The 27657-nt window shown below is 46.2% G+C and overlaps 1 protein-coding gene across 1 annotated transcript in view; it reads left to right on the top strand.

Annotated features, from left to right (window-relative positions):
• PAPPA (pappalysin 1) overlaps positions 1-27657 on the top strand; it is a 246209-nt gene that overhangs the window by 47603 nt on the left and 170949 nt on the right. Inside the window, exons 3-5 of the mRNA XM_081179613.1 lie at positions 8365-8510; positions 17762-18055; positions 20328-20520. Coding sequence (XP_081035739.1) covers positions 8365-8510; positions 17762-18055; positions 20328-20520 — 633 coding nt within the window. The remainder of the gene's footprint in view (positions 1-8364; positions 8511-17761; positions 18056-20327; positions 20521-27657) is intronic.

Genomic DNA, 27657 nt, shown 5'->3' with positions numbered 1-27657 from the left:
TTACAGAAAAAAGGAAAAAGGAAAGCAACAAAAAATTCAACAAGACATACATTTCGATACATAAAAAAGGAAAATAAAAAACATAAAAACCAATACAACAATACAACAATAAAAAACACACATCCAATACTCCATATCTTTATCTTTCATTTGCTTATTTCCTCGACCTCCTCACACCTCCCTTTTTGTATTCTAGTTTAGTTATTTTTTCCAGCAAATTCTTTCCATCTTTCTCAATTTTTGTTAAGTAATTTATCTTAACGGTCTAACATATTAATTCACTCAACAAATCCTTGCTATCTTTCACTATCTTCTGTCATTCAATTTACCTTAATTTATTTTAACCTTATCTTACCATAAAATACCTTAAAGCTTAAAACATAATATTTATTTATACATAACTCCTTATATCAGGTTAAGTCAGTGCAGAATAGTAGTCTGAGAGCAGCTCCTCCTCACCTGCTGGCCACCATTGCCATTTTCTTGCTGAAACACACTCTAAGCACACCAACATTGGAGGAGTGGAGAATGAAGTCGATGGACTATGCAGAACTTGATAAACTGACAGGGAAGATTAGATACCTACGAGATCAAAAGTTCATCGAGGACTGGGGAAAGCTAGTTGAGTATTGGGAATGTATAAGTGATAAAGAAATAACGTTAGTGGCATTTAAAGAAGCTCTGTAATAACATAAGAAGTATTGCAAAAAAAGGAAAACAGGTGCGGGGGGTAGGTTTAAAGGCAATAGTAAAATTTGGAAATGTGTAATTAAAAAAGTTCAATTCGGATGATTGGCAGAGAGGCTGAAGGAAGTCCAAAAACGAGAAAACCTGTAGAAGTTGTAATGTGGTGTGATTTGTATTTTTTTGATGGAAAATTAATAATATATATATATGAGAAACACACTCTAAGCACTGCCTGTGGGCACTCTGTCTCATGTCTGGAACTCTCTGCCACAATATGTGGCAATGACCGCTAGCTTAGGTGGCTCTCAAATGGGACTGCCTGAGGCTCCATCTGCACTATACATACAAAGCACTATTATACCGCTTTAGGCAACTGTAGGCTCCCCCCGCCCCGCCCAAGAATCCTGACAACTAAGATTTTTTAAAGATGCTGAGGGTTTTTGGGATACCCCTATTCTATTCCCAAAGCTGCAGTCCCCAGAGCCCTTTAATAGTCAATCCCTTTTCCCAGGGAATTTGGGGAATGTTAGCTTTGTGAGGGGAATAGGGGGTCTCCTAAACCCACTACAGTTCCCATAATCCTTTGGCAGAAGCAGCGACTGTTAAAGTGGTCTAATAGTGCTTTGTTGAAACTGTTAATAACATTTTTAAAAATAAAATAATAATAATAGTGCTTTGAATGCATGGTATGGATATGGCCGTACTGAATATATAGAACACGTCTGGAAACTCTTCGGTCAGTGCTTGAGTCCCACAAGGAAAAAGGTGGGGTATTAATAATAATAATCAGTGCTTTTTTCCCTAAGAAAAATGGTGCCGGTACTAATCATAATCCTCTCCCCAACCCCCACCAGCCTTTCCTCTCTCTCACACACATGCACTCTCTCTCCTGTCCCCCCTCGATTAATTAAAGCCCCACTTTGTGCACCCCTCCCCCTTCTTCAACCTCCCCCCTTACTTTGCCCCATCTGCTCTTCACACCCACTCCTCCTGTCCTCTCCCTTCTTCTCCCTTCCCCTCCTCCCAGCCACCAGCCACACCCTCTGTGCTCAACTCAACGGCTTGCCCCAACCACAGAATGGAGCATGGCGGCACTAGCAGCAGAGGCTTCTGCCTCCTCCCCCTTCTCTTTCTCCCTTCCTCCACTCCTCTGCCCCCATCCCACAGACATGGAAAGAGTGAGCAGAGATGAAAAGGAAGTGGTGCTCGCGCTTACCTGGCTGCTCATGGCGCAGCGAGGCCGTGACATGGCAGTGCGTCCAGGGGGAGAGCATGAATTGTGGGGGCAGCAGAAGGGGAACAGTGCAACCTGTTGACTGAGTGTGGCAACTACAGCTCTGAACAAGAGCCCTCTTTTTCTTGCCACTGCTGCTTCAACCTACCTTTTGCAACCCCCCTTTTAGCCACGGTTGCTTGCTTGTTCTCCCGACCCTCCTTATCACAATTTTTTTTTGGGGGGGGGGGAGGTGATGGCACTGTGTACCACTAAGTACAGTAGTACCTCTGGTTGCAAATGGGATCCATTCCAGAGGCCCGTTCGCAACATGAAAAGAACACAACCCTCAGTGGCATGTCTGCACATGCGCAGGTTGCGATTCGCTGCTTCTGCGCATGCGCGTGATGTCATTTTGCACTTCTGCATGAGCTGTGAAACCCAGAAGTAACCCTTTCCGGTACTTCCGGGTCACTGCAGGACGTAACCTGAAAGAACATAACATGAAGCGGATGTAACATGAGGTAAGACTGTACTGCCAGAAAAAAGCACTGATGATGATGATAGCTGCCATTAGATTCATGGCAGATAGGCCTGTCAAGGGTAATTAGTCTTGACAGTAAACTAAAAACTCTGTTCAGAGCCAGTAGACATCTGCATACCTGGTTCGAGGGCAGAGGTGATGGACAATGTTTTGACCCAAGGGACACATTCCTTTCTGGGCAATCTTTCAGGGTACACATGACAGAAACAGGCAGGGCCAGAGGCAAAAGGGGATATGAGCAATGACTGTAAACTTTATTTTTGTATAGTAGACTAGTTTCTACACATGCGCTCTCTCTCTCTCTCTCTCTCTCTCACACACACACACACACACACACACACACACACACACACACACACGCCCCTTCTGGGTCATCAAGAGACATTAGTAGAGTGCAGCAAGGCAAAAACATTCAAAGGAGGGTGTGAAGCCAGAATCTTGGTGGATGTTGCTGGAGAGTGGGTATGTGGGATAGGGAGGGTAAGATAGAGATTTATGGAGGGCTGCTGTTGATGTCCAGGCCTGAAGTGCTGTACTTCTGTGCTAGGCAGCCAGAATGAAGGCCTTATTGGAGGTATCTGTGGGCAGCCAGATGTTGGATCAAATGGTCCATTGGTTGAACAAGAGGGGCTCTTTTTGCATAGTTCACATGTACGCCACATCTGGTGATGAAGCTGTGAAGGTGGAACGCAACATGGGCAGAGGTTTCAAATGGACACCTCAGGGAAACAGCTCTTCCTTTCATTCTTTATAAGATTTTTTTTAAGCCAATTCTCAAATATCATCAGAAAAACCTATGTGTTTGTCACAGGTCACAGAGAGCACAGGGCGACAGTGGATATGAGAACTGGGTTAATCGTCACAGAGCTTCATCCTTCAGGATAGATCTGTGACTGCTTGTCTCAAGATAAATGTTTGGAAACAACCCCCACCCAAAACCAATGATATCCCTGAGGAGATGGCTTTTCTCCATGATTCAGCAGAAGGAGGCTTGGGGACACCCAGCCTAGAGATATTTTGAAATCAATGACTTCTGTGAGAGACAGGGGGAGGAGAGAAACGATAATTCTATTGTGGAAACGCATGTCTGTTTTCCATTGGGGAGTCCTTGGGGGGATGAATGGAAGCCTCTGGTTCTGAGCCAGCTCCCGTGGTCTCTCTTCCTTCTGGGAAGGGAATTTTCACAAAGAATTCAAGGAACCCAGCTCAGTGGAACAGAGGAGCAAACGGTTCATGAGAGCACCACGTGTAACAGGCGAAAACACATGCACAGCTTGCCAAGAGAGAGAGGTGGAAGAATCCAAATGTTTCCCATCCTTGGAGAATTTTTTGCCCTAGAGAGTGCAGCCCCCTTCATTAGTATGTTTTCCAGTTGCCCCATTTCAAACAAAACAAAATGGAAAAAATAAAATAAGCTTTGGGAAATTGTGCTGTCTTGCACAGTGTTCTATCTGGGAAGAGGCATTGTGCTTAAAAACAGAATCTGTCACACCTGGCTTCCAACCTGAATTTTGCAAGCCTGTATTTCTAGCATAGTTTCTGGGTCAGAACTTGTCATGACAAATATGCTTTAGTGTCAGATTCTGAAGAAATAGTTCTGGATTTATTTATTTTTCATCTAGACAAATGGAACTTTGCCAGAATTTTTTTTTAAAAAAACAATGGGTTGTTTTATTTCCCCTCTCCTGTTTTTGTTTATTTGTTTAATTTGCAAAATTGCACAATGGTTCAATGGGAATCTCCTAGGAAAATAGGAAGCTGCCTTAATTCAGAATCAGACCATTGGTCCATCTACCTCAATACACTGCCAGTTACTACACGGGTTGGCAGCTGTTTTCCAGGATTTCAAGCAGAGCTGTCACCCAGTCACAATCTCTCAGCTTAGTCTTACCTCACAGGGGGGCTGTGAGTATAAATTTGGGGTGAGGCGAGTGAGACATGCTTGCCGCCCTGAGCTCCTTGGAATGAAAAGTGAGATAGAAGTGCCTACACTGGGAGGAGGTTGTGATGTGACAATGGATTATTTACTTTCCTGCTACAATCTACACAAACCCCTCAGTCTGTAATTGACACTCCAGGGGCCTCTTACCAGGGGAGGTTTGGCAGGTCGTGACAAAAGAAAGGGCCTTTTCAGTGGTGACGCCCTGCTTGTGAAATCCACCTGGCACTATCCTTAATGTACATTTATCACCAGGTAAAATGTATCTCTTGTCCTAGACATTTCACTGATAAGGATGATTTTGCTGTTCATTGGTTGTTGTTTTTTGCTGTTGAATATTGTGCCTCTATTTAAGTAAGTCTGTTTTATGGGTTATTACATATGTTTTATTGTAATGTATTTCTCTTTTATTCTGATGTTATGATTATTTATTTATGAATCACTTCTCATGAGGCATCCTGAAGCAATATGTAATATAATTTTTTTTAATGGAAAATCGTTGTGTTTTTTTTAAAAAAAAACACCCACACAGTTAAAACAATTGCATATATTATGCATTATAATGTATTAAATGTCTATACCACTCTTCATCCGAGGATCAGAAGGTACAATTATATATCTATATCATCTATAATTTTCCTTTGTTTTTTTATTATTGTTAATTTCTGATAGTGCTCTGTTACTGTTAGTTGTAGAAAAGAAGTTATACACAGAGGGGTTATGGTGAAAAGAAAGGGAGACAGTATGAGAGACAGGCAAGAATGGGTTTTCCTCAGGGTGTGAGGTTGAGGAAGGGGAAAAACTTCTCAGGTGAGAGCTGGGGACCCTCTTTGTATGTGGATTGAAGATTAGGGTAGGATTAGAATAGGGGGCTGTGTGTTTGTTGCTATTTCTATTGTCTTTCTCCTCTCTTTTCTTTTTTCTCTTTCTTTCTTTTTTACTTCATTGGTTCTAGATATAATTTTATTATATTGTGAAAAAATAAAAAAAAATTCTGGAAAAAATGCAGTTTATATATGTGCTGTTGTGGTTTTAAACTGCAAGTCTAATACAGTTACTAACTGGGGTAAAGATTTTAATTTAGAAGGCTTGTAGGAACATCTTTAACAGGCACCAAAAATAAAACGGAAATATTTTTTGTTTTGTTTCCAGAGGCTCTTTAAATGGCAAGTGAGTATTAAGCTGCATTTATCATTGTTGTTACATTATGCGATGCAAAACAACAGCAGTTCATTGTGAGAGTTTGATGGGCTCCTGTTGGTGCCACACGCTTCTTGAGTCTGAGCACAGAGTATCTGATACCCTCAGCAATCTCCCATGAGGTGCTTGTCTGCGTTGCTAATGAGGCATCAAGAGAGGAATGACAGGTTGATGTCCTTGTGCCCCTAAGACTAGGTTTGACTTTCTGGATACGTGTTTTATCCGCTTATATTATTATTATGGGGGTGGGAGGATCCTTAATAAAATCTATGGGTCATGACTCCCTCTAAGTTGAGCCAAATCACCCCCTCTGTAGCTTTCTAAAAGCAGTTGCTAAGAGAGCTGTCTCCAAAGGCATGAGAGTGGGGGGGGCTTCCCTCCCCTCCCTCCTTGCCTCTCCCCCCTCTTCCCCAGTAATTTGAGTCTTGGTTTCACCTCTACTGCAGGTTTCAAAATGCACTGTTACCTTACAGAACTAAGAGTGAGGGCTCAGCTGCATGTTGATCACATTTTGAATTCTTGTGCTGAATTTCCATGTTCGACCAAGCGGGGATTTTTCATTGAGCAGGGATGTGGAAATAGCAATGGCTATGTTGCTCCCCCCCCCTTTTTTGTGTGTGTGTCCAAGTGTTAGAACACAATGCATTTAGCAGCAGAGAAGGGAGTGAGATGTAGGCAGCCCCAAAGAGCTGACCCCATTACACACTTAGCAATGAATGCATTGAAGGATGGGGATTGGGGCTTTGTGCCCATGACATGCTCCCATCAGCACATTGCCCCAGCCCTGATAGGGCCAACTGCTGACCTCTGCCCTGGGTCAAACAACCACTGCCTAATACAGTGGTGCCCCGCAAGACGAATGCCTCGCAAGACGAAAAACTCGCTAGACGAAAGGGTTTTGCGGTTTTTGAGCTGCTTCGCAAGACGAATTTCCCTATGGGCTTGCTTCGCAAGACGAAAACGTCTTGCGTTTTTTGCAAGTTTGTTTCCTTTTTCTTAACACCGTTAATACAGTTGCGACTTGACTTCGAGGAGCAACTCATAGAACGCAGTGTGGTAGCCTTTTTTGAGGATTTTGGTGATTTTTGAAGCTTTTCCAAAACTTTTCCGACACCGTGCTTCGGAAGACGAAAAATTCGCTAAGCGAAAAAACTCGCGGAATGAATTAATTTCGTCTTGCGAGGCACCACTGTAGCAAGCTGCCATTTTAATTTCCCACCATGCCTCCTAATGTAGCATTACATTTGGGCAGGGAACCCTCTTCCCTGATGGCTGCATTCTAAGGACCACATGCCAAGGGTGGGTGGGGCTAGGGGGAAAGGGGGAGGAGCAATGCATGTAAAGATTTACCTTTGTACAATAGGTCAACCACCACCACCACAAATCTTTATTACGGCCATTGACCAGTACAATAGGTCAGTCTCTATGCTCCATCTGGGCAAGCAAAAGGCATTACCAGAGTTCAATGACACATTCCAGTCTGGAAGAAACTAACAAGGAGGAGGGCGCAAAGCAGGAAAAGTGAGGTTTATGGCTTGGTGAAAGTTCTGAAAGCCAGATAGAGAAGTCAGGATAGCCCCCAGGTTCTGAGGTTCCCCACCCTGCTCTAGTGCATTGTGGGTGCCCTGAAGTTGATGCTATATCATAGGACATTGTTAGAACATAAAGCAGTTTTAATTTCCCACATCGCACATACTGGCTGGAGGGCACTAGGTTGGTGTAGGGGGCCTGAACAACATCTTCATTCACACACCTGCACTGATGTGAGCTCTGTCCTTTTAGCTGGGAAGGCTGTGTTTTGCAATATTACCACTTAACACTGAGAAACACGCACATTAACTCTATTCAGATAATAAGATGAGCCTGTGGAGTTCAGGGCAAGTCAGGGAGCATGAACGTGATCCCAATGCCACCCACTGCATGCATTCACAGAACATCAGGAAGGGGTTTTAGGGACCCAGGTAGTCTTAGTGAGCTAATGCACAAAGACTGAGCTAGGAGCAAAGGGGGATCCCCCCAGGCTGAGTCATCTTTACATTTATGAGATGGCAATTTCCCAAATGAGTCAGTGATCTGAGCCGCTGGTTGCATTCTGAAGTGGTATAGTGCCTATAGTCATTATGCAATATGAAATAGGTCTCAGTTAGCTTACTCCAAGTGATTGTGGGCAGGACTGTCAGTAATCACACATTAGCCCTTGACTCACAGTCACATCAGATCAGGGCAGGCTTATACATGACTAGATTCTCCTCCATCCTTTTAAATAAATAAATAAAATTTGTTTGTTTTTAACGTTCCATAAACAGAAAAGCAGCATGCCTGGGATAATTTTAGCTTGTGTCTCTTCTTCCTGATAAACTAGACTCTTTGTGAAAGTGTTTTCCTTCCTTCCTTCCTTCCTTCCTTCCTTCCTTCCTTCCTTCCTTCCTTCCTTTAAAATACCAGAGCATTCAATCTGTAGCTCAAGTACAGATTTACCTCTTCAGTGAGATTCAAGGTCCCACAGCTGAAAGGTATGGGGTGATTTGAACCTAGAAACACTGTGGGTCCTCTATGGGTGATTCTTCATCATTCCCACTGGCACTCCCATTCTGGTCAAAATGTAGCCTTATGGTTGCTGGATCTTCCCAAAGGAAAAAAAAAAGATGGGGAGAGGGTCTCACAATTCTACACCAGCCCAATACCCATTCTGATGTTAGCTCATATTATGAGACTTTTGTCTGTTTTGAGGGGGTCACTTCTCATTTATGTGATATTTTCTCATCTTTCTTTCTGTTGCAGAGCTTATTTAGACGTCAAAGAACTTAAGAACAGGCTCCAACTGGATGGCTCAACACATCTCAACATCTTCTTTGCTAACAGCTCTGAAGAAGAGTTGGCAGGTGTAGCTACCTGGCCGTGGGACAAGGAAGCTTTGGTACACCTGGGTAAGTCATTGGTTCACCAGAAGAGCTCCACAGTATCAGGTCAAACAACATCCTGTTCTCACAGTGGTCAGCCTGATGGCTCTGGGAAGCTCATAGGTAGACGGCAAAGGCAACAGGCCTTTCTTACTGTTATGCATTAGAACATTAGAAAAGTCCAGGTCAATGGCCCAGTCTCGTCCAGCGTTCCATTCTCATGTTGGCCAATTATATGCCCTTAGGGGAGAGAAATGATACAGCCAATGCAAGAGAATTAGAATTAGAAAGCCTGGTAGGTTCTCTTGTAGATCTTTGCGCCCTTAGCCCATGAGTCTCAGGTTGGGAGTCCCAGCATTGCAGTTCTCTGGCCCAAGCATTACTAGAGCTGGGATAATTAGCCAAATCATCTCCCTATGGACTTAAGCAGGGTCCTGCTAGATCAGGCCAGAGGCTCATTTAATGCAGCATCCTTTCATTGCCCAACTGGATGCCCATGGGAAGCCCACAAGCCGCGCTTGAGCACAACAGCAATGCGTTCCCCACCTGTTATTCTCGGCAACTGAAGAGGCAGACCTTGAAAAGGGAGAATATCCTCCCTGTGGACTGCTCCTTGTGGCAAAGAAAGGACAGGATGCTGTTAACCTTTATCCTGATTTCTTATCATTTGCAGTCATAGTCTTAAGTAAGGTAAAGGTAAAGGTACCCCTGCCCATACGGGCCAGTCGTGTCCGACTCTGGGGTTGCATGCTCATCTCGCTTAAGAGGCTGGGAGCCAGAGCTGTCCGCAGACACTTCCAGGTCACGTGGCCAGCGTGATGAAGCTGCTCTGACGAGCCAGCACCAGTGCAGCACACGGAAACGCCGTTTGCCTTCCCGCTATAAAGCGGTACCTATTTATCTACTTGCACTTAAGGGTGCTTTCGAACTGCTAGGTGGGCAGGAGCTGGGACCGAACGACGGGAGCTCACCCCACCGCGGAGATTTGAACCGCCGACCATGTGATCGGCAAGTCCTAGGCACTGAGGTTTTACCCACAGCGCCACCCGCGTGGGTCTTAAGTAGCCCACCGAATAATAATAATAATAATAATAATAATAATAATAATAATAATATATATATATATATATATATATATATATATATATATATATATATATATATATATATAAAATCTCAAAATAATATTCACCATTCCTTGCTTCCTGGCTTACAACCAGGAAAATATTAGATTATAAACCCCAAACACTTTACAGTATTTCTCAAATAATGTCAAGACAAAAGTATTTCACCTTTTTCAAAGAAGTTGCTTCTGAGGGCATCTTCTCCACATGTGGAATTTGCAAAGGTTTTTGAGTGAGGGAACAGTTATTTTAGTGGGGGAGATGTAACACTGTGACTTATTAACCTCACAATTGTTGCTCGCAATGCAGGCAACTGATTTCCTTGTCCCAACTGGGTGTCCCTGAAGAGCTGTATGTCAGGCTGTAAGGTGGGAGCAGCCAATCATGGACACTCATAGACTGCTAGGTGGAAGTTGGAACTAGGTGAGAAGGCATGTCCTTAACTAAGCTAGGGTTTGAGGATATGTGTCCATATTGGAGAAGCTAGTTGGTTGACTAAGAGCCTCAGTGGTGTCCTCAGGAGGCTTCACCCCAGGCAAAATTCCTGGCTATATGCCCTTTGTTTCATTACTGGAAACCCCTAATGGATGTCACCTGGAGTTTCATGGTGGGGGAACAGCCAGATAGGGCCAGTTTGTGGGTGCAGTTTGTGGGTGGAGAAATGGCAGGGGAGTGGTTTTAACCAATTTTCAGAGGGTTAACAATTTGGGGGTGAGGAAAACTCACCATCTCCAGAGGGCCTTTGGGCATATTCTCCCCCCCCCTCTCTCTCTCTCCCCCTCCCTCTCCAAAGCCCCTGGGAATGGCATGATGAATGACATGATGGCGGCTTCTGGAGGTGGTGAGGAATGGTCTGGAACCCTCACTCACAACAGCTGGCTTACAATATTTAGACCCATCAAGTGATATAGCATCCATGCTTAATGTTGAAAAATCCCTTTACAGGTGGTATCACAGGGTCACTTAGGCAGCTAAGGAAAGACTGCAAAAATGACTGTATTAAGGGGGATAGAGATAAGTCCTTCTGAATTATTTATACCCTGCTTTTATATAATTCCCAACCCTGTATGGTAATCAGCTTCATGGCTGAGTGGGCATTAGAACCCTGCTCTCCCAAGTTCTGGTCCAGAACTCTAAGCACTACACCATACTGCCTCCAGTGGTGGTGGGGGGAAAGGCTAAGTAAGCTTCAGTGCATGCTGATTAACTTAGAAAAAGCATATTGGGTCAGTGATCAGGGATGATGGGAGAAACATAGGAATCCGCCTTATGCAAAGGCAAACCATTGGTCCACCTAGCTCAGTGCTGCCTACACTGACTGGCAGTGGCTAAAGCCGCAGCTTCTCTCAGTCCTGAGGGATGGGTCATTGTTCAGTGGTGGAGCATCTGCTTTGCCTGCAGAAGGTCCCATGTTCAATCACCAGCAGCTCCAGATAGGGCAGAGAGAGACACCCTGGATAGCCACTGCTTTTCAGCATAGTCAATACTGAGCTAGATGTACCAATAGTCTGACTTGGACGCTACCAGCGCCTTACACTAACTCATCAGCCGCAACACAACTCCTTTCATGCTATGTATTATTATGCTTCCTGCATTTTCAGTAATGCACTAAAGCACTAAACCAGGAATAAAAGAAACTCTCATTTTTGCCTGGGTATGAAAGAGAAGCTGGCCCCCACCTGGGCAAATGTCAGAGGCAGAGCACCAATCACAGAGGCATAGCATAGGGGTACATGGGGGCTGTGGCCCTGGGTGCAATTTTTTGAGGGGATACAAACAGGTGCCTTCATTGGAGCCTGGCTCTGTGCAAGAAGGAGCTGTGCCTTCTTGTTCATGCCTGACCTAGGGGAGGAGAGCAGGAGAGTGGGCAGCAACAATGCTGCCCACTATCTTCAGTTGCAGGGTGCCTTGCGCATGGCTGCAGCTGCTCTGCTGCCAGGTCAGGCCTGCCCTGCCCACGGAGGGCAGGAGGAGAGTGGGTGGCAGCTTCCCTGCCCCTCTCCTCCCTTGGACTGTGGTGCATGGGATGGTGTCCTCCATGCCTCCCTTGGGGGAGCCCCACAAGCCCACCCCTGGCAGCAAGGGCATATGCTCTGCTCCTGACTTGTCACTTCCAGGGATCCTTCCAGCATCTGCATTTTCTCGCTTTACCAAGGTCGTTCTGGTGCAGTGCTAGATGTAGCATCTCTCTGGCAGCTTCTTCTGTCAGTTGGGATGTATTGGAAGGCGGAGAGGATATGGGCCACCAGAAGGAACTCTGCAAGCAGGTGGTGTGATTACCTCCCCCCACCTGCCCCATCACATCCTTGAATCTTACCTCTCTGAAAATCAGCCATAAATATGCCCCCAATTAATCACCTGCAAATGTGGAGGAGGGCTTTTTGTTTTGGCCTTTGGTTTTTCAGAGGCATTGCCTTCAGGAGTAGGTGTCAAGTTTGTAGAACTAAAAAGGAGGGATGTAGGTCAATGTTAGAGTACCTGCTTTGCATGCAGAAGGTTCTAGATCCAATCTCTAGCGTCTCCAGGTAGGGTTAGGAGAGAGCCACATCTAGAACCCTGGAAAGCCACTGTCAGTCTGTGAAGACAATCCTGAGCTAGAGGGACCAATGGTTCTGGTTCAGTGTAAGGCAGTCTCTTCTCTTCTTAATGCCCATAGCTCAGTAATAAGGGAACATCAGATATCGGGAGATGAAGAAGACTTCAGCCTGCGATTTCGGGGGACCATGGGCTCATCCACACTTAGCTTTGCTCCACATTTCTATGCACAGGTCTACGATTTCCAGGCCCGTGCCCAAGTGCTTGTTTTTTGTTGTTGTTTTGCCCTGGACAATTTCCCTATAAAAACCTGCTGTTTACAGCTGAATCAGAACTAATGGCAATTTCAGCGTTAAAGAGCAAGGGGGAAGTGATGGGCCAAAAAAAGGAAAAAGCATTGGGACGTGGACTGGGAAAGCAAGGGCCCATGCCTAGAAAGTATGGGGCAAAAGGTAAGTGTGGATGAGCCCAATACTGGCCTGGGTGGACCAGTGATCTGCGTCAGTAGAAGCTGCTTCACATGGAAAGAGACAAAGTCAGAGACAGGAGTATGAGGAGGGTGTTGGGGAACCACTCCCCCAGCAGAGTACATAATGTTGAGCTTGTTGGACCAGTGGTCAGATTCAGTGTAAGATGCTTCATTTGTTCCAACAGGGAGTGAGGGGAGAGAGGGAAAGCGCTTGACAAATGAATGGAAGACTTTGGGGAGCCATTGTCCCAACGGCATAGACAATACTGCATTAGTTGGACCTGTGGTCTGACTCAGTATATAAAGACTCTTCTCCCTGGAAGAGAGGGGAGTAGTTGTGGGCAGGAGCCCGAGCTCCGCCCCTAGCAGGGGGCGTTAGCCCCCTGCCTCCTCCTCTCACCTGGCTGGCGCCCACGCCCCTCGGCCAGCACCCAACCAGGTGCCTCCGAGGGGGCGTGTACAGCAGCCTTTTGCTGCGGCGCCAGCCTCTCCTCGGCCTCATTCTTCGCCGTCGTCTCATCGCGAGTCACCCACCCTCCACTCCCTTTGAGCTCAGGGTCTTAGTTCATTGGCCTTGCTATGGACCTTAGGTTGGTCACTCTGGTTGTCCAGGGGGCCTGGTAGGAATTTTTCCATTTGGCATTAGGCTTTTTGGTTTTTTCGCCTACCTCGTAGCAATCGTCACAACTTTTGTGGTATTGGTGGGTAGGTTAGGCAATGGAATAATGTGTTGTGGTGTTGAAGGGCTAGGTGTGGCCTATGCCTTCAATTTTTGGGTATTCCGTTAAAGGAATCTGGCAGTCGTGTACTCTGTCTGATGCCTGCTTGGCGGGAGGCCATGTCACGACCCCCGGTGACATCAGGGGAGAGCCTATAGTTGGATTAGCATCAACAGGCTCCACCTACTGGTGAATAAACCCCCTTTGTTTTAGACATCCAATGCCTAAGCCAATACCTTTTCACTGCTGTAATCAATAAATTTGTGGCATTTTCTTGCCCATTAACCTTATATCACGTGTCCTTGCGTATTCATTTCACATTGCGGGGGTCGGGTCCTCGAACCACAACACTTTATTTGGGAGAAGAGAAAGAGGTGAGTTTGAGAGATGCTTGGGAGAGTCAAAAGAATGTCATGAAGGGAGATGTGGAAGACCTCTTCCTTAGACTCTAAGGAATCACTGTCCCAGCAAAATAGACAATTCTGAGCCAGCTGGTCTAGCTGGACCAGTGGGCTGACTTGGTGTAAGGTGCTTTGTATGTAGAAGCACAAACACAGAGAGAGAGATGAGTTTGAACGGGAGAGCTGAAGGGCTGGCAAGCAGCTTGGGAACAGAAGCAGGCTTTTTTAATTCAGATAACTAGATTTTTTTTGGCTAATTGGTGTTGTACTCTCCTGTAGCACCTCCTGCTGGACCAGTCATAGGTATTTTCCACTGTCTCTTCTCTTGATTTCAACTAATCTCTTAATGGTCCAAAGCAGCATCTTTTAGTACCTTGGATTCAGTTTCTTTGGGGGTTTTTTCTATATAAAAATGAGTGCAAGAGTAATCATCACAATAAAATATAATCAGTGGACAGTCTGAAGTTGACTCATCCCCCCCCCAAATAAGGCAGAAGGAGAAAAAATTAATTTCCTGTTTTAAAAGCCCTCACTGCCCACCTTTTCTCCTTCAGCAAGAACTTTGCTGCTTAATCTTTCTATACTCTTTTTCTTTCTATAAATCCAATATGTATTTAATAAGAAAAAATAAGATGAAATATGCACCACTGTCCGGATCTTAGCTTTGGAATATAGATCATCTGGTCGAGGGAAACTATCTTTTTGGTGGGGAGATTGCAATTGATTTAGACTCTTGACAGCTGTGAAAAATATACATAACCTCCACCAAAAGAAGGGGGGTCTAAAAAAGGAATAAATAAGAAAATCAAGCAACCTGCACAGTTGCCTTAAGCCCTGATGAAATTGAGCCAGCCTGTATTGTGATTTTTATCTCCTCACTTAGGGAGTGTTTTTCCAATATATCTAGTGATGGGGTGGGGAGGAATGGTAGGGAGATAAGCTTTGAGATGGGTTTGCAGCAAAATAATCAACATGGATTCTCTCTTGCTGCTATTCATTCACACACACTGTCTAGTGGCAGCACCAAAGGAACAGCACATTGGGCACCTGTGAAGGCTCACACCTCAGCAAGGACCTCACTGTTGACCACTAGAGTCCCTTGACTGTCCTCCTCCTCCTCGCGGTTGTCAACTGTTCACTTTCCCTATCCAAAGGTGTAATGGAATCATAGCATTCTGGACTAGATGAGCTATTGGACAGATTGAGCTGGCTTCTCTTACATTCTGATGTTCTTACGGCTGGAAAAATGAGAAGCTTATATTGACAGATCCACCAATCCTTTATCTGAGAAGTCTGTATTTTCTAGTACCTGGCAAAACACTGTCTCTGTTGTTTTAATGTATACTTATAATAGAATCATAGAATTGTGGAGTTGGAAGGGACCCCAAGGGTCATCTAGTCCAACCCCTGCAATGCAGGAATACCAACTAAACCATCCATGACAGGTGGCCATCCAATCTCTTCTTAAAAACCTCAGAGAGAGGAGAGTCCACACCTCCCAAGGGAGACTGTTTTACTTTTGAAGAACTCTTACTGTCAGAAATTTCTTCCTAATGTTTAGTCGGAATCTGCTTTCTTGTAACTTGCAGCCATTGGTTTGAATCCTACCCTCCAGAGCAGGAAAAAAGACCATCTTGCTCAATCTTCCATGGGACAGCCCTTGAGATGGCTATCCTATCTCCTCTCAATCTCCTCTTTTCCAGGCTAAACATACCCAGCTCCTTTAACAGTTTCTCATTAGGCTTAGTTTCCAGATCCTTGATCATCTTGGTCTCCCTCCTCTGCACACATTCCAGCTTGTCAACATCCTTCTTAAATTGTGGTGTCTGGAACTGGACACAGTATTCCAGGTGTAGTCTGACCAAGGCAGAATAGAGTTGTACTATTACTTCCCTTGATCTGCACACTATACAGTGGACACTCGGGTTGCGAACTTGATCCGTGCGGGATGCACATTCGCAACCTGCAGTGTTTGCAACCCGCGTCTGCACACGTGCGGGTTGCGATTCAGCGCTTCTGTAATGAGAAGCTGCAGTGAGCTAAGTTTGACTCCTGCTGGTTGCTAACTTATTCTTGATTAAAGCATTCCTTCCTCCCCCCCCCCCAGCCCAGCTTTTCACCTAATGGCTTATGCAATTTTTCCAATGGTAAACCTCCCACAAAGTCCCTATTTGCCCCATGCAGGGACATTTACAGGTTGCTCATATGACGCCTGCAGGGTTTTTCCCAATAGCAGCTTTGGGAGGGTGGGGCAGTAAAGTGGACTGAGAAAATGGTGCTGGAGATAGGGTTTAAAAAGGCCCACCCCAATGACACCTTTTCTTGAATTGAATTCTCTTGCAGCTGTTGCCATTATTATTTTTACAAACCAAATAAGGGAGTGATCATGGCACTTCTGAGTCTCATCTAGCACAGTTGTAACACTAAAATTAATGGGCATGCTAGGGCTTTTCCCCCCAGATGGAACTCACCAGAACTCAGTTCCGGTATCTTTCAGGTGGGTGCCATTGCCATTTAAGAGAATAAAGGAGGCATTCATAGTGAGTTCCAGCACCTCTTTTTCTAGAAAAATAGCACTGGGGATGACTTATCCTAAGATAAATCTGCCTTGTTTTGCTTGCCCACAGAAGAACATAATAAGAGCCCTGTTAGATCACACCAAATGTCAATGTAGTCTAGGAATTTTTCTCCCAACAGTGACCAACCAGATGCATCTGGGAAGTCCACAGGGAGAGTGTGAAGCTCATAGCCCTCCCCTGTTGTTTATGCCCCAGCAACTAGCATTCAGTGAAAATATACTTTCTCTGAACACCATGCCTATGTTCTCTCTCCACTGATGGAAGCGGTATGCTCTGCATACCAATGGATGGTGATCACAAATGGGGAGAGACTGTTTCATTCAGGTCCTGTTTGTGGGCTTTTCACTGAGGCATCTGTGTGGCCACTGTGAGAACAAGATGCTGGACTAGATGGACCTTTGTTCTGATCCAGCCAGGCTCCTCTTATGTTTATACAGAGGTACCTCGGGTTAAGAACTTAATTTGTTCCAGAGGTCCGTTCTTAACCTGAAACTGTTCTTAACCTGAGGTATCACTTTAGCTAATGGGGCCTCCTGCTGCTGCCGCGCTGCCGCCGCACAATTTCTGTTCTCATCCTGAAGCAAAGTTCTTAACCCGAGGTACTATTTCTGGGTTAGAGGAGTCTGTAACCTGAAGCGTCTGTAACCCGAGGTACCACTGTATAATCATATTGACTAATAACCTTTGAGAGACTTACCTTCTCCATGAATTTGCCCAACCCCCTTTGAAAGCCATTTATTGGTGGTCCTTCACTGAGTTCTGCTCCTGCTCTCCTGCTATCACAGAATTATAGAGCTGGAATCATAGTGTATGAATCATAGTGCGTAAATAATGAATCATAGCATATGAATCATAGCGCTTGAATGATTCCATCACAGGGAATCATAGGGGTGGAAGGGACTTCAAAGGTCATAGTTGGCCATGCAACCTCTGCTTATAAACCTTCCATGTAGGAGATTGCGTCACCTTTCAAGTCCGTCTGCCCTACTGTCGAACAGCTTGTACCATCAAGAAGTTCTTCCTAATGCTTAGTCATAATCCCGCTTTTTATAATTTGTGGGTCCATTATTTCAGTTCCTGGTCTCTTGCACAACAAAAATGAAATTTGCTCCACTATTATTCTGACAGCCCTTCAAATATTTGAGCATGATTATCATAGCCACATCTTAATCACCTCCAGGCTAAACATACCCAACTCCATAAACCTTTCCTCATTGGTGTTCTGGGCCATGAGGGCAAAAGTAGCACTGCCTCACCAACCCCAGTAAGGCCCCAGCTGCCTGTCTTTTTGCATACAGCCATTCAGGGACTGGCTCTGTCTGCCATCGGCTGTGGCTCCACCTCCCATTGTCTTCCCCACCTTCCACTCTACCAGCCCCAATGGGAAACAGCCATCACATGATGTTTCTGCATATATGAGTATAAAAACAACTATCTCTCTTTCTTTACAGGGGGAATTGTGCTAAATCCTTCCTTCTATGGCATAGCGGGACACACCCATACAATGATCCATGAAATAGGGCACAGTCTGGGGCTCTACCATGTCTTCCGAGGAATCTCCGAGATCCTCTCCTGCAATGATCCATGCATGGAAACAGAACCTTCCTTTGAGACCGGTGACCTCTGCCATGACACAAATCCAGCTCCAAAACACAAGACCTGTGGTGATCCAGCCCCTGGGAATGATATGTGTGGTTTCCGTAGCTTCCAGGACACTCCATTTAACAATTTTATGAGCTACACAGGTACTCCGCCCTCCCTTCCTAGCTTTCTACTAGAGTTGGCCTTTTTCAAAATGTTGATAGCAAGCTTTAGAGTTACTTATTCAGGCTTCAGTTTTTTGCAGCAAAAGTGAAACTTACATGTTCAGGTTGATGCCAGTCAGTTAAGCACTTTCTAGAACATGTGAGACAGAGAACCAGTGCAATTATGTTTCATTTGATCAGCTGGGCTTCAAAAATGTTAATAGCACATGTGTTCTAAACATACTTACTAGGAAATAATCTCCACTGAAAACACTGAGACTTAATTCTGACGTAGGCAAGTATAGGATAGAGATGAGGAGAAACTTGAAAAAGTTTGCATTTAGAGGTGAACCTAACTAATTCACACTTTCCAAAACAATGCAGTATGTGGGGGTAGTCAGAGGTTTGTATCCTGCAACTGCAGCAGTGGGCCTTGGCCTTGGACTGTGGAGATGGAAGAGAGGAAGGGGGCTGCTGGGGAGCACATGGTTGCTGCTGAATGGAGAATAGATTAACTGGAGAGGAAGGCCTCCAGAGATACTGTGGAGCGGGAGCATGTGAGGGGGACGGACCTGGGATGAGGCCTGTCCTGCTCCTTTTGATCCTTGCCACTTTTACCCAGGGCAGCTATAAGAAAATGTTCTCTAAGCAAAGTCAGCCTTCCCACAGAACAAGATGCAAGTGAGTGCCTTTATTTGTCCCAGTGGCCAAGACAGTGATGACCAAACAGGACTGCACAGGCTACTATCTGTTTGGAAAGATTATATTGAATACTCACAGGGTATTTAATCATTGGTCCAAGCCAATTTTAAGGGGAATAAAAGCTGTATCCATCAAAAACTGTTCATCAGCTGAATATTCAGGGCCAAATAGTTTGACTCAAAGAAAATGAGTAAGAGCAGTTTAAAAAAAAATAGCGTGTTTGCGGGAGGTTATTATTTTGTTGTTTCTGTTTTAGCTACTTATCTGTGCTTTGGTCTTACATTTTTATCTTGTGAACTGCTTGAAATCTTTTGGTGAAGTACAGTTAAAAATAAAATAAAATAAATAATAAATGCACAAACCGAAAAGCAGCCTTCCTTCAAAATTCACCCTTCTCATTTTGCAATGCAGTTCTCCAGCCAAGTCAAAATGCATGTACTAAAGTGTGTTTAAAAATACATATATTGGTGATAATAACATACACATATGCATTAAACTGGGGAAAATGGCATATAAAATGTGTTTATTAGGAGAAATGTACACTAAGATGTTGATGCATTTTCATTAGGTTTTTTAAATTTTTTAAAAAATCAGGACACTAATATGATTAACAATGAGAACTGAATTTAAGTTTGGAAAAGTGAGAATCTGAAGGAAATTAAAATTTGCCATTCCCCACCTAGTGTAGGGTCATGCCAACCTCTCTTGCCCGGGTTTCTGACTTTGCAGCAGTAGTACTGATGACTACATGTTCTGGTTTATGCCTGCCCATCTGAATTCAGCACCTTTTAGAACAAAAGAAGAATGAATAAGGCAAGGGCTTTCTAATTCGTCGAGCAAAGTGATGTGTGGATGAATGATCATAAGTCTCTTCTTCATCCAGAAGCTTGTCCACTTCCCTCGCCCCACTTTTCTACCTATCCAAGCTACATTCCTTTAGGTAAATTCAGCTGAGAGAAATGCATGAAGTGCACAAGGCTACAAGAAGTCATGTGGCACTTACAAGGAGGGCTTTCCTCCCATCATCCCAATACTTTTGATTGGACCCTCCCATCTCATATTGTGTGATTGGCAGCAGATGTGTTTAAATTAGGGTTAGGGCTCTCATGGACTTCAAGATGTTGCTGGACCTCAACCTCCTGGCATCCCTGACCATTGGCCATACTAGCTTGGTGCTGATGGGAGTTGGTGTTGTACAATATCTGGAGGACCACAGATTGTCTATCCTGCATCTAAATGAAGGGCTTTGTGAGCAGTGCCTCTAATTTGCTCTGAAATTTCCCTTCCAGATCACTAGGAGGTAAAGAGAAAGGATAAATAAGTCTTGTGGTCCAGTATTTAATTTTTCTTTCTCTTATTTTTCCTTTCTTCAGTTGAGGCTGCTACTGGTCAGCTCTTTGTTGTAGAATGCCAGGGAAGCGTGCAATGTTACCCAGGAGAGCTTATAGAGCAGCCATGTTCACAGTTTAACTCTTTTTTATTTAACTCTTCCCCCCTCCCATCCCCTCTCTCCTCTCTTTCACATGTGCAACACTGTGTGACTTGTTTCCACCCTGCCTTATCCCCTCAGACGATGACTGCACCAACTCCTTCACACCCAACCAGGTGGCAAGGATGCACTGCTACCTGGACCTCGTGTATCAGAGCTGGCAACCTGTCAAGAAGCCTGCCCCCATCGCTATCACACCACAGATCGTGGACCGAATGGGGACCTTCATCACCCTGGAGTGGTTTCCACCCATAGACAGGCACTTCTTTGAAAGGTGAATTGGTGGGGACAATGCACACCTGTTTGTCTGACTTTGAAAGATGGGGATGGTAAATGGCAGTGGAGAAGCAATTAGTTGTTCAGGTTAAGGTTATAGTTGGGGGGCTCATATAACTGGGCTAAAATCCCCAGTTCTCTTTCTTTTCTCCCTGAGAAAAGAAGACACTGTCTTTTTTGCTAGTTTCTGGGATCGCGGGTGGGGAGAGGTTTATCTGGCCCACTGGTCTAAGTAGGTCTAGGAAGCATCTTAATTTGGCTGTTTCTTCCCTGCAAGCAGTGGCGTAGCGTGGGGGGTGCAGGGGGGGGCCCGGCCGCACCAGGCGCAACATCTGGGGGTTAGGGTTAGGGGGCGCAAATCCACGGGTTAGGGGGCGCAAATCCACGGGTTAGGGGGCGCAAATTACTTGCCTTGCCCCGGGTGCTGACAACCCACGCTACGCCACTGCCTGCAAGCCATGCCCTCCTGCCCTTTGCTTGACAATATATATGACGTCAGGCGTGGGGCAAGTAAATACATAATTCCATTCCAAATGCAAAGTCTACAGGTGCCTATATGATTACCTCACATGGTGTAGCAGTTAGAGTGTTGGACTAGGACCTGGGAGACCAGGGTTCAGATCCTCACTTGGCCATGAAGCTCACTGGGTAACCTTGGGCTACTCAATGTCTCTCTCTCTGCCTAATCTGCCACACAGAGCTATTGTGGGATTAAAATGAGAAAGGGGAGAACCATGTGTGCTACTTTGGTTTCCTCAGAGAAAAAAAGTGGACCATTAACTAAATAAATAAAATAAAATAAAATAAAATAAAATAAAATAAAATAAAATAAAATAAAATAATAATAAAATAAAATAAAATAAAATAAAATAAAATAGCTTCTAGACTAGCAGGGCCTACCTCAGAACCTGCTGCAACTTAGCTGTGGGGAGAGCCTGTTTGGCCCCAGCTTCAAGCTGCTGCCTCTGACAGTTCGCTTTTTTCTTTCTCCCTAATAAGAGGCAGTGATTGCCACCAACTCTGATGGCTTTAAAAGAGAATTACACAAATTCATGGAGGACAAGGCTATCAAATGGCTATTAGCCACGATGGCTATGTTCTACCTCCTCTGACAGAGGCATGGTGACTGAATATCAGTTGCTGGAAACAGCAGGAGGGGAGAAGGCTCTTGTGGTTGAATCCTGCTTGTGAGTTTCCCACAGGCATCTGGTCGGCCACTGCAAGAACAAATGCTGGACTAGATGGACCATTGGCCTTAAGCCATCAGGCTTGTCTTAATTACTCTGCTTCCTTCACTTGATCCCCTGCCTTGTGGCAGCAGGGAAGGAAACAGAGGTGACGGCACACGCTTCCAGATTCCCAGCAGGGATGTGATTCTATTTGTGTCCATTTCTGCTGGGATGGTGGGCCTGCCAGCAGGGGTCATGGAGGGAAGCCATAGAGATAGGCTCTTGGTCCTTTGGTGAGTGCTTAAGCCGGGCACTCAGATAAGCACAATCCTATTTCAGTCAACGTTCAGGATGCTTCGCTATCCCTACCATGCTATCACAGGGATTACCAACTTGTGTTGCAGGGGGGAGGAGGGTGTCAGTGGACACATTTGGAATTTTGAGAAAGTGTAAAAAGAAAAAAGAAAAAGAGCAGACAAAGAGGAACAGAATGGTAAGGGCATGCCACTCCCCAATCAGCTGCCCCATCAATGGGCTAAGACACATTTGTGTCAGTCACTGTCACCCTTCGCTTAGAGGTGTCCAGTCCTGGCATCCAATAAAATGTGGACATCTCTAAGTGGTGGTGAGGGGATTTGATGCAGGAGAAGCTGATATGGATTCTTAAGTGACCTTTTTGGAGACCTTTTGTGGGAGGCACAGACAGTACTGGGGCACACACACTAGCACCCCTAGATGCCATTGGTAACCCCTCCTATATGGGCTATGCAGTATTCATGACTGAACTGCGTAGTCCCAAGGAAATGCTTGGAATCATTCATATGAGAAAAAGACCTTGGGTTGTGCCCAGCGCTAGAGTAGATTCATTGAAATTGATTTATATGACTAAGCTAGGCACATTAATTTTAGTAGGTTTCCTCTGAGTGGATCTTAGCTTAATACAATCCTTTATGTCTGAAGTGGCCTTTGGTTTTCCCTGCCTTCGCCACTACTCCCCACCGCCACCATCTTTTCTCTCTCTTTCTAAAAGGGTAAATTAAGTTCTTGCAATATGTATTTAATTTATATTTCATAAAGCAGTTATTGTATGTTAAATAAATTCCATCTGCCTATTAAAAACATACTGATACAAGGTTAATTGTTATGTAACAAAATACGTCTCTCTGACATACGTCTTCAACCTCAATCAGTATGTTTTTAATAACCCCTGGCTAGTTCGTACTTAAGTAACACACAATGGCTGGCCTGTTCGATCTAGGATTTCATAACACAGTGATCATACCCTAAGTCAACACTAGATTTCTTTGACAAACCCTTCCATTGGGGTTTCAGTAGTATGGAATTGGCATAACTTGTGGATATCTAAGAAGACATTGTCCAGTAGTTATGTCATCATTTTCTCAGTTTCTCAAGCCTAGGATAAATAAATCTTACAGAGATTTTTTATATATTTTATTTTAAAGTCAGAACAGGGAAATTCCTCAGACTCTTGTTCTGAATTAATAATTGATGCCTTGGTCAGTTCCTGTTGCTTTATCGCTGATCTAAGACAGTGGAATGGTCTCTCTATGTAGCCCTCCAAACTCTCCTCAGGCCCTGCCTCACACCAACCCTACTTCATTCCCTCCTTGGGTGTTCTTTTGCTTAGCTCAGAACTCCGGTCATGCCTCTTGCTTGCCCCGATGGAGGACATCCCAATGCAATATTTTTATTTGCATGCTGCCTTTCCATGAAAAGAATCATGTTCAAAACAGCTATGGCAAAGAATCCAGAAATAGATCACAACGCTAACACCATTGCAATAACAATTTAATAACAAGTAAATAGTTTAACAGGGACAGGGGTGGCACTGTGGGTTAAACCACAGAGCCTAGGACTTGCCGATCAGAAGGTCGGCGGTTTGAATCCCCGCGACGGGGTGAGCTCCCATTGCTTGGTCCCTGCTCCTGCCAACCTAGCACTTCAAAAGCACACCAGTACAAGTAGATAAATAGGTACTGCTCCAGCGGGAAGGTAAACGGCATTTCTGTGTGCTGCTCTGGTTCGCCAGAAGCGGCTTAGTCATGCTGGCCACATGACCCGGAAGCTGTATGCTGGCTCCCTCAGCCAATAATAATAATAATAATAATAAATTTTATTTATATCCCGCCCTCCCCAGCCGAAGCCGGGCTCAGGGCGGCTAACAACACTAAAATAGTGCCACATTATAAAAACATCATAAGAATTAATTAAAATCAAAATTGATGGCAACCATAAACTAAAGTATTGTAAAGATTGCCAAAGGAGGGAGTCAGGCTGTGCCCTAACCAAAGGCCTGGTGGAACAGCTCTGTCTTGCAGGCCCTGCGGAAGGATGTCAAGTCCTGCAGGGCCCTTGTCTCTTGTGACAGAGCGTTCCACCAGGTTGGAGCCGCAGCCGAAAAAGCCCTGGCTCTAGTTGAGGCCAGCCTAACCTCTCTGTGGCCTGGGACCTTCAAGATGTTTTTATTTGAGGACCGTAAGTTCCTCTGTGGGGCATACCAGGAGAGGCGGTCCCGTAGATACGAGGGTCCTAAGCCGTGTAGGGCTTTGAAGGTTAAAACCAGCACCTTAAACCTGATCCTGTACTCCACCGGGAGCCAGTGCAGCTGGTATAGCACCGGATGAATGTGATCCCGCAGCGAAGACCCCGTAAGGAGTCTCGCTGCGGCATTCTGCACCCGCTGGAGTTTCTGGGTCAGTCTCAAGGGCAGCCCCACGTAGAGCGAGTTACAATAATCCAGTCTGGAGGTGACCGTCGCATGGATCACAGTGGCTAGGTCAGGGCGAGAGAGGTAAGGAGCCAACTGCTTAGCTTGGCGGAGATGAAAAAATGCCGCCTTTGTTATAGCTGCAATCTGCGCCTCCATGGAGAGGGAGGTATCGAAGATTACACCCAAACTCTTAACGGACGGTGCTGGCACTAATTGCACCCCCGCAAGAGATGGGAGTTGCCCCCTCAATCCCATATCGTCCCGTCCCAGCCAGAGGACCTCTGTCTTCGAAGGATTTAACTTCAACCGGCTCCCACGTAACCATCCAGCCACAGCTTCCAAGCATCTGATCAGTGTGTCTGGGGCCGAGTCAGGATGGCCATCCATCAACAGATAGAGTTGGGTGTCATCAGCATACTGATGGCAGCCCAGCCCAAAACTCCGGACAAGCTGGGCGAGGGGGCGCATAAAGATGTTAAAAAGCATCGGGGAGAGAATCGCACCCTGAGGCACTCCACACACCAAGGAGTGGCGGGATGACAGTTCCCCCCCAAGCGCCACCCTCTGTCCCCGACCAGAGAGAAACGAGCGCAGCCATTGAAGGACTGCGCCCTGGATCCCCACGTCGGCGAGGCGGTGGTCCAGAAGTTCGTGATCGACCATGTCGAAAGCTGCTGACAGATCTAGAAGAATCAGCAGCCCCGACCCGCCTCGGTCCAGCTGTCTACGAAGATCATCTGTTAGGGCGACCAGAGCCGTCTCGGTCCCATGACCAGCGCGGAAGCCGGACTGGAATGGATCCAGAGCCGATGTTTCATCCAGAAACCTACCAAGCTGTTCAACAACCGCTCTCTCAATCACCTTACCCAGGAATGGAAGATTCGAAACTGGGCGGTAATTGGATAGATCTAAGGGATCTAATGATGTTTTCTTTAAGAGCGGACACACCACTGCCTCCTTCAGTTCCCCTGGGAATGTCCCGGTGCCAAGGGACAAATTGATGATATCCCCCAGGGGGGCCCGCACCTCGTCTGGACACGCTCTAATCAGCCAAGACGGGCACGGGTCGAGAGGACAAGTGGTGGGTTTTCCAGCTCGGAGGAATCTGTCCACATCGGCTGGGGATATCCGGTCAAAGTGGTCCAATACTGGACCCGAGGACAGTCGAGGGGCCTCCAGTTCCTTTATTGTATCCAAATTGGCAGGGAGGTCATGGCGGAGCGACAGGACCTTCTCCGCAAAAAAGCTCGCAAATGCCTCACAGCTGTGTGTCGAATTGTTATTTAAATTTGGCTGTCCTTCGAGGGACGTTAAAGACCGAATTATACTAAATAATTGTGCCGGGCGAGAGCTAGCGGATGCAATGGAGGCCGAGAAGTAGGACTTCTTAGCGGCCTTCACTGCCATCTCGTAGGTTTTCATAAAAACCCTATAAGATGTTCTTGAGGCTCCGTCACGGGCACCCCGCCATACTCGCTCTAGCCGTCTGAGGTCCCGCTTCATTTTCCAGAGCTCCTCAGTAAACCAGGGAGCCCGGTTTCTGCGGGGTCGCAGAGGGCGCTTAGGTGCGATCTCATTGATGGCTGCCAGGAGCTGGGTATTCCAGCCCTCAACAAGCTCAGTCAATGAGTCGCCAGGGGGAGAAAGGTCCCGCAAGGCTTGACGGAATCTATCAGGGTCCATCAGCCTCCGCGGGCGAGCCCAAATCGGCTCACCACCTAAGCAGGGTGGGGGTGGAACATCAATCCTGGCTTTCAGAGCGTAGTGATCAGACCATGGCACCTTCATCGAAGGAAACATGATCACATCTATACCGACGCCAAAGATCAGATCCAGCGTGTGGCCTGCTTGATGTGTGGGGCCCGAAACAAACTGGGAGAGCCCTAGTGTTGCCATGGAAGACACCAGGTCCAGAGCCTGTGAGGAGGGAGTGGCATCGGCATGGATGTTGAAGTCCCCCAATACCAATAGGTTAGGGAACTCCAAGGCCCAGCCGGCCACCGCCTCCAGCAGGCCTGACAGGGTGGCTGCTGGTGCGCTAGGTGGCCGGTACACCAGCCAGACAGCCAAGCTCACCTCGGAGCCCCACACTAGGCCAACACATTCAATGCCGGGGATCGATGGCGGTGGTAGAGCCCTGAAAGAACAATCTTCCCGGATTAATAGTGCCACCCCTCCCCCCCGGCCCACAGTCCGTGACTGGTGGAGGACGGAAAAACCCGGGGGCGCCATCTCTCGTAAGGTAACAGTATCCCCTTCACGCACCCAGGTCTCCGTCACACAAGCCAGGTCGACCCCCTGCGAGATGATGAAATCTCGCAGGGTGGCGGTTTTGTTGCCTATAGACCTGGCATTGCACAACACCAGTGACGGAGGTGAGTAATCCTTGCTCACCCTACCCTCGTCTCTCGGGATGGGGCACAGATTGGAAGGGGTACGAGCATATCCGTATCTCGATCCCCTTCGCCTATGACATCTGCCCCCACCGCCATACCTCCCTCGCCCCTCCACAGTAGGAATCCCAAGCCTCATACTCGCCTCCATTTACAAATTATAAAAGCAAACAAACAAACAAAGAAACAATTACATCAAAACAAAACCAATCCCCACCCCACTCAGCAACCATCCCACCCCAACCCAAAATAAAACAAAACAAAATAAAAATACATGGATAAAAACCACCGTTTCTGGTGACACAACAGAGTAAAAAATAAAAACACTTTTAAAACACTTTAAAATATATAAAACGTTTAAACATTTGCTGCCGCCGCAGCAGTGTCCTTAGAGTTGTGGCGGTGGTGAGTATGGGGGCCGCCCCCAGGCCCAAGGTGGAGAATGGGCTTGCAGGGGGAGCGGTCCTCCCCAAGACTCACTGGCAGAACAACAGCAGCGATGTCCCGAGGCCTCCGTGGAGCCTTATATGCTGAGGTGGAGTATGGGGCCCGCCCCCAGGCCCAAGGTGGAGAATGGGCTTGCAGGGGGAGCGGTCCTCCCCAAGACTCACCGGCAAGGCGGCAGCAGCGATGTCCCGAGGCCTCCTTGGAGCCTTATATGCCGAGGTGGAGTATGGGGCCCGCCCCCAGGCCCAAGATGGAGAATGGGCTTGCAGGGGGAGCGGTCCTCCCCAAGACTCACCGGCAAAGCGGCAGCAGCGATGTCCCGAGGCCTCCTTGGGGCCTTATATGCTGAGGTGGAGTATGGGGCCCGCCCCCAGGCCCAAGGTGGAGAATGGGCT

This window comes from Podarcis bocagei (genome assembly GCF_964188305.1).
Source record: "Podarcis bocagei genome assembly, chromosome: Z".
Taxonomy (NCBI): domain Eukaryota; kingdom Metazoa; phylum Chordata; class Lepidosauria; order Squamata; family Lacertidae; genus Podarcis; species Podarcis bocagei.
The sequence above is the reverse complement of the archived record's forward strand: the minus strand, read 5'-3'. Positions and strand labels throughout refer to the sequence as shown.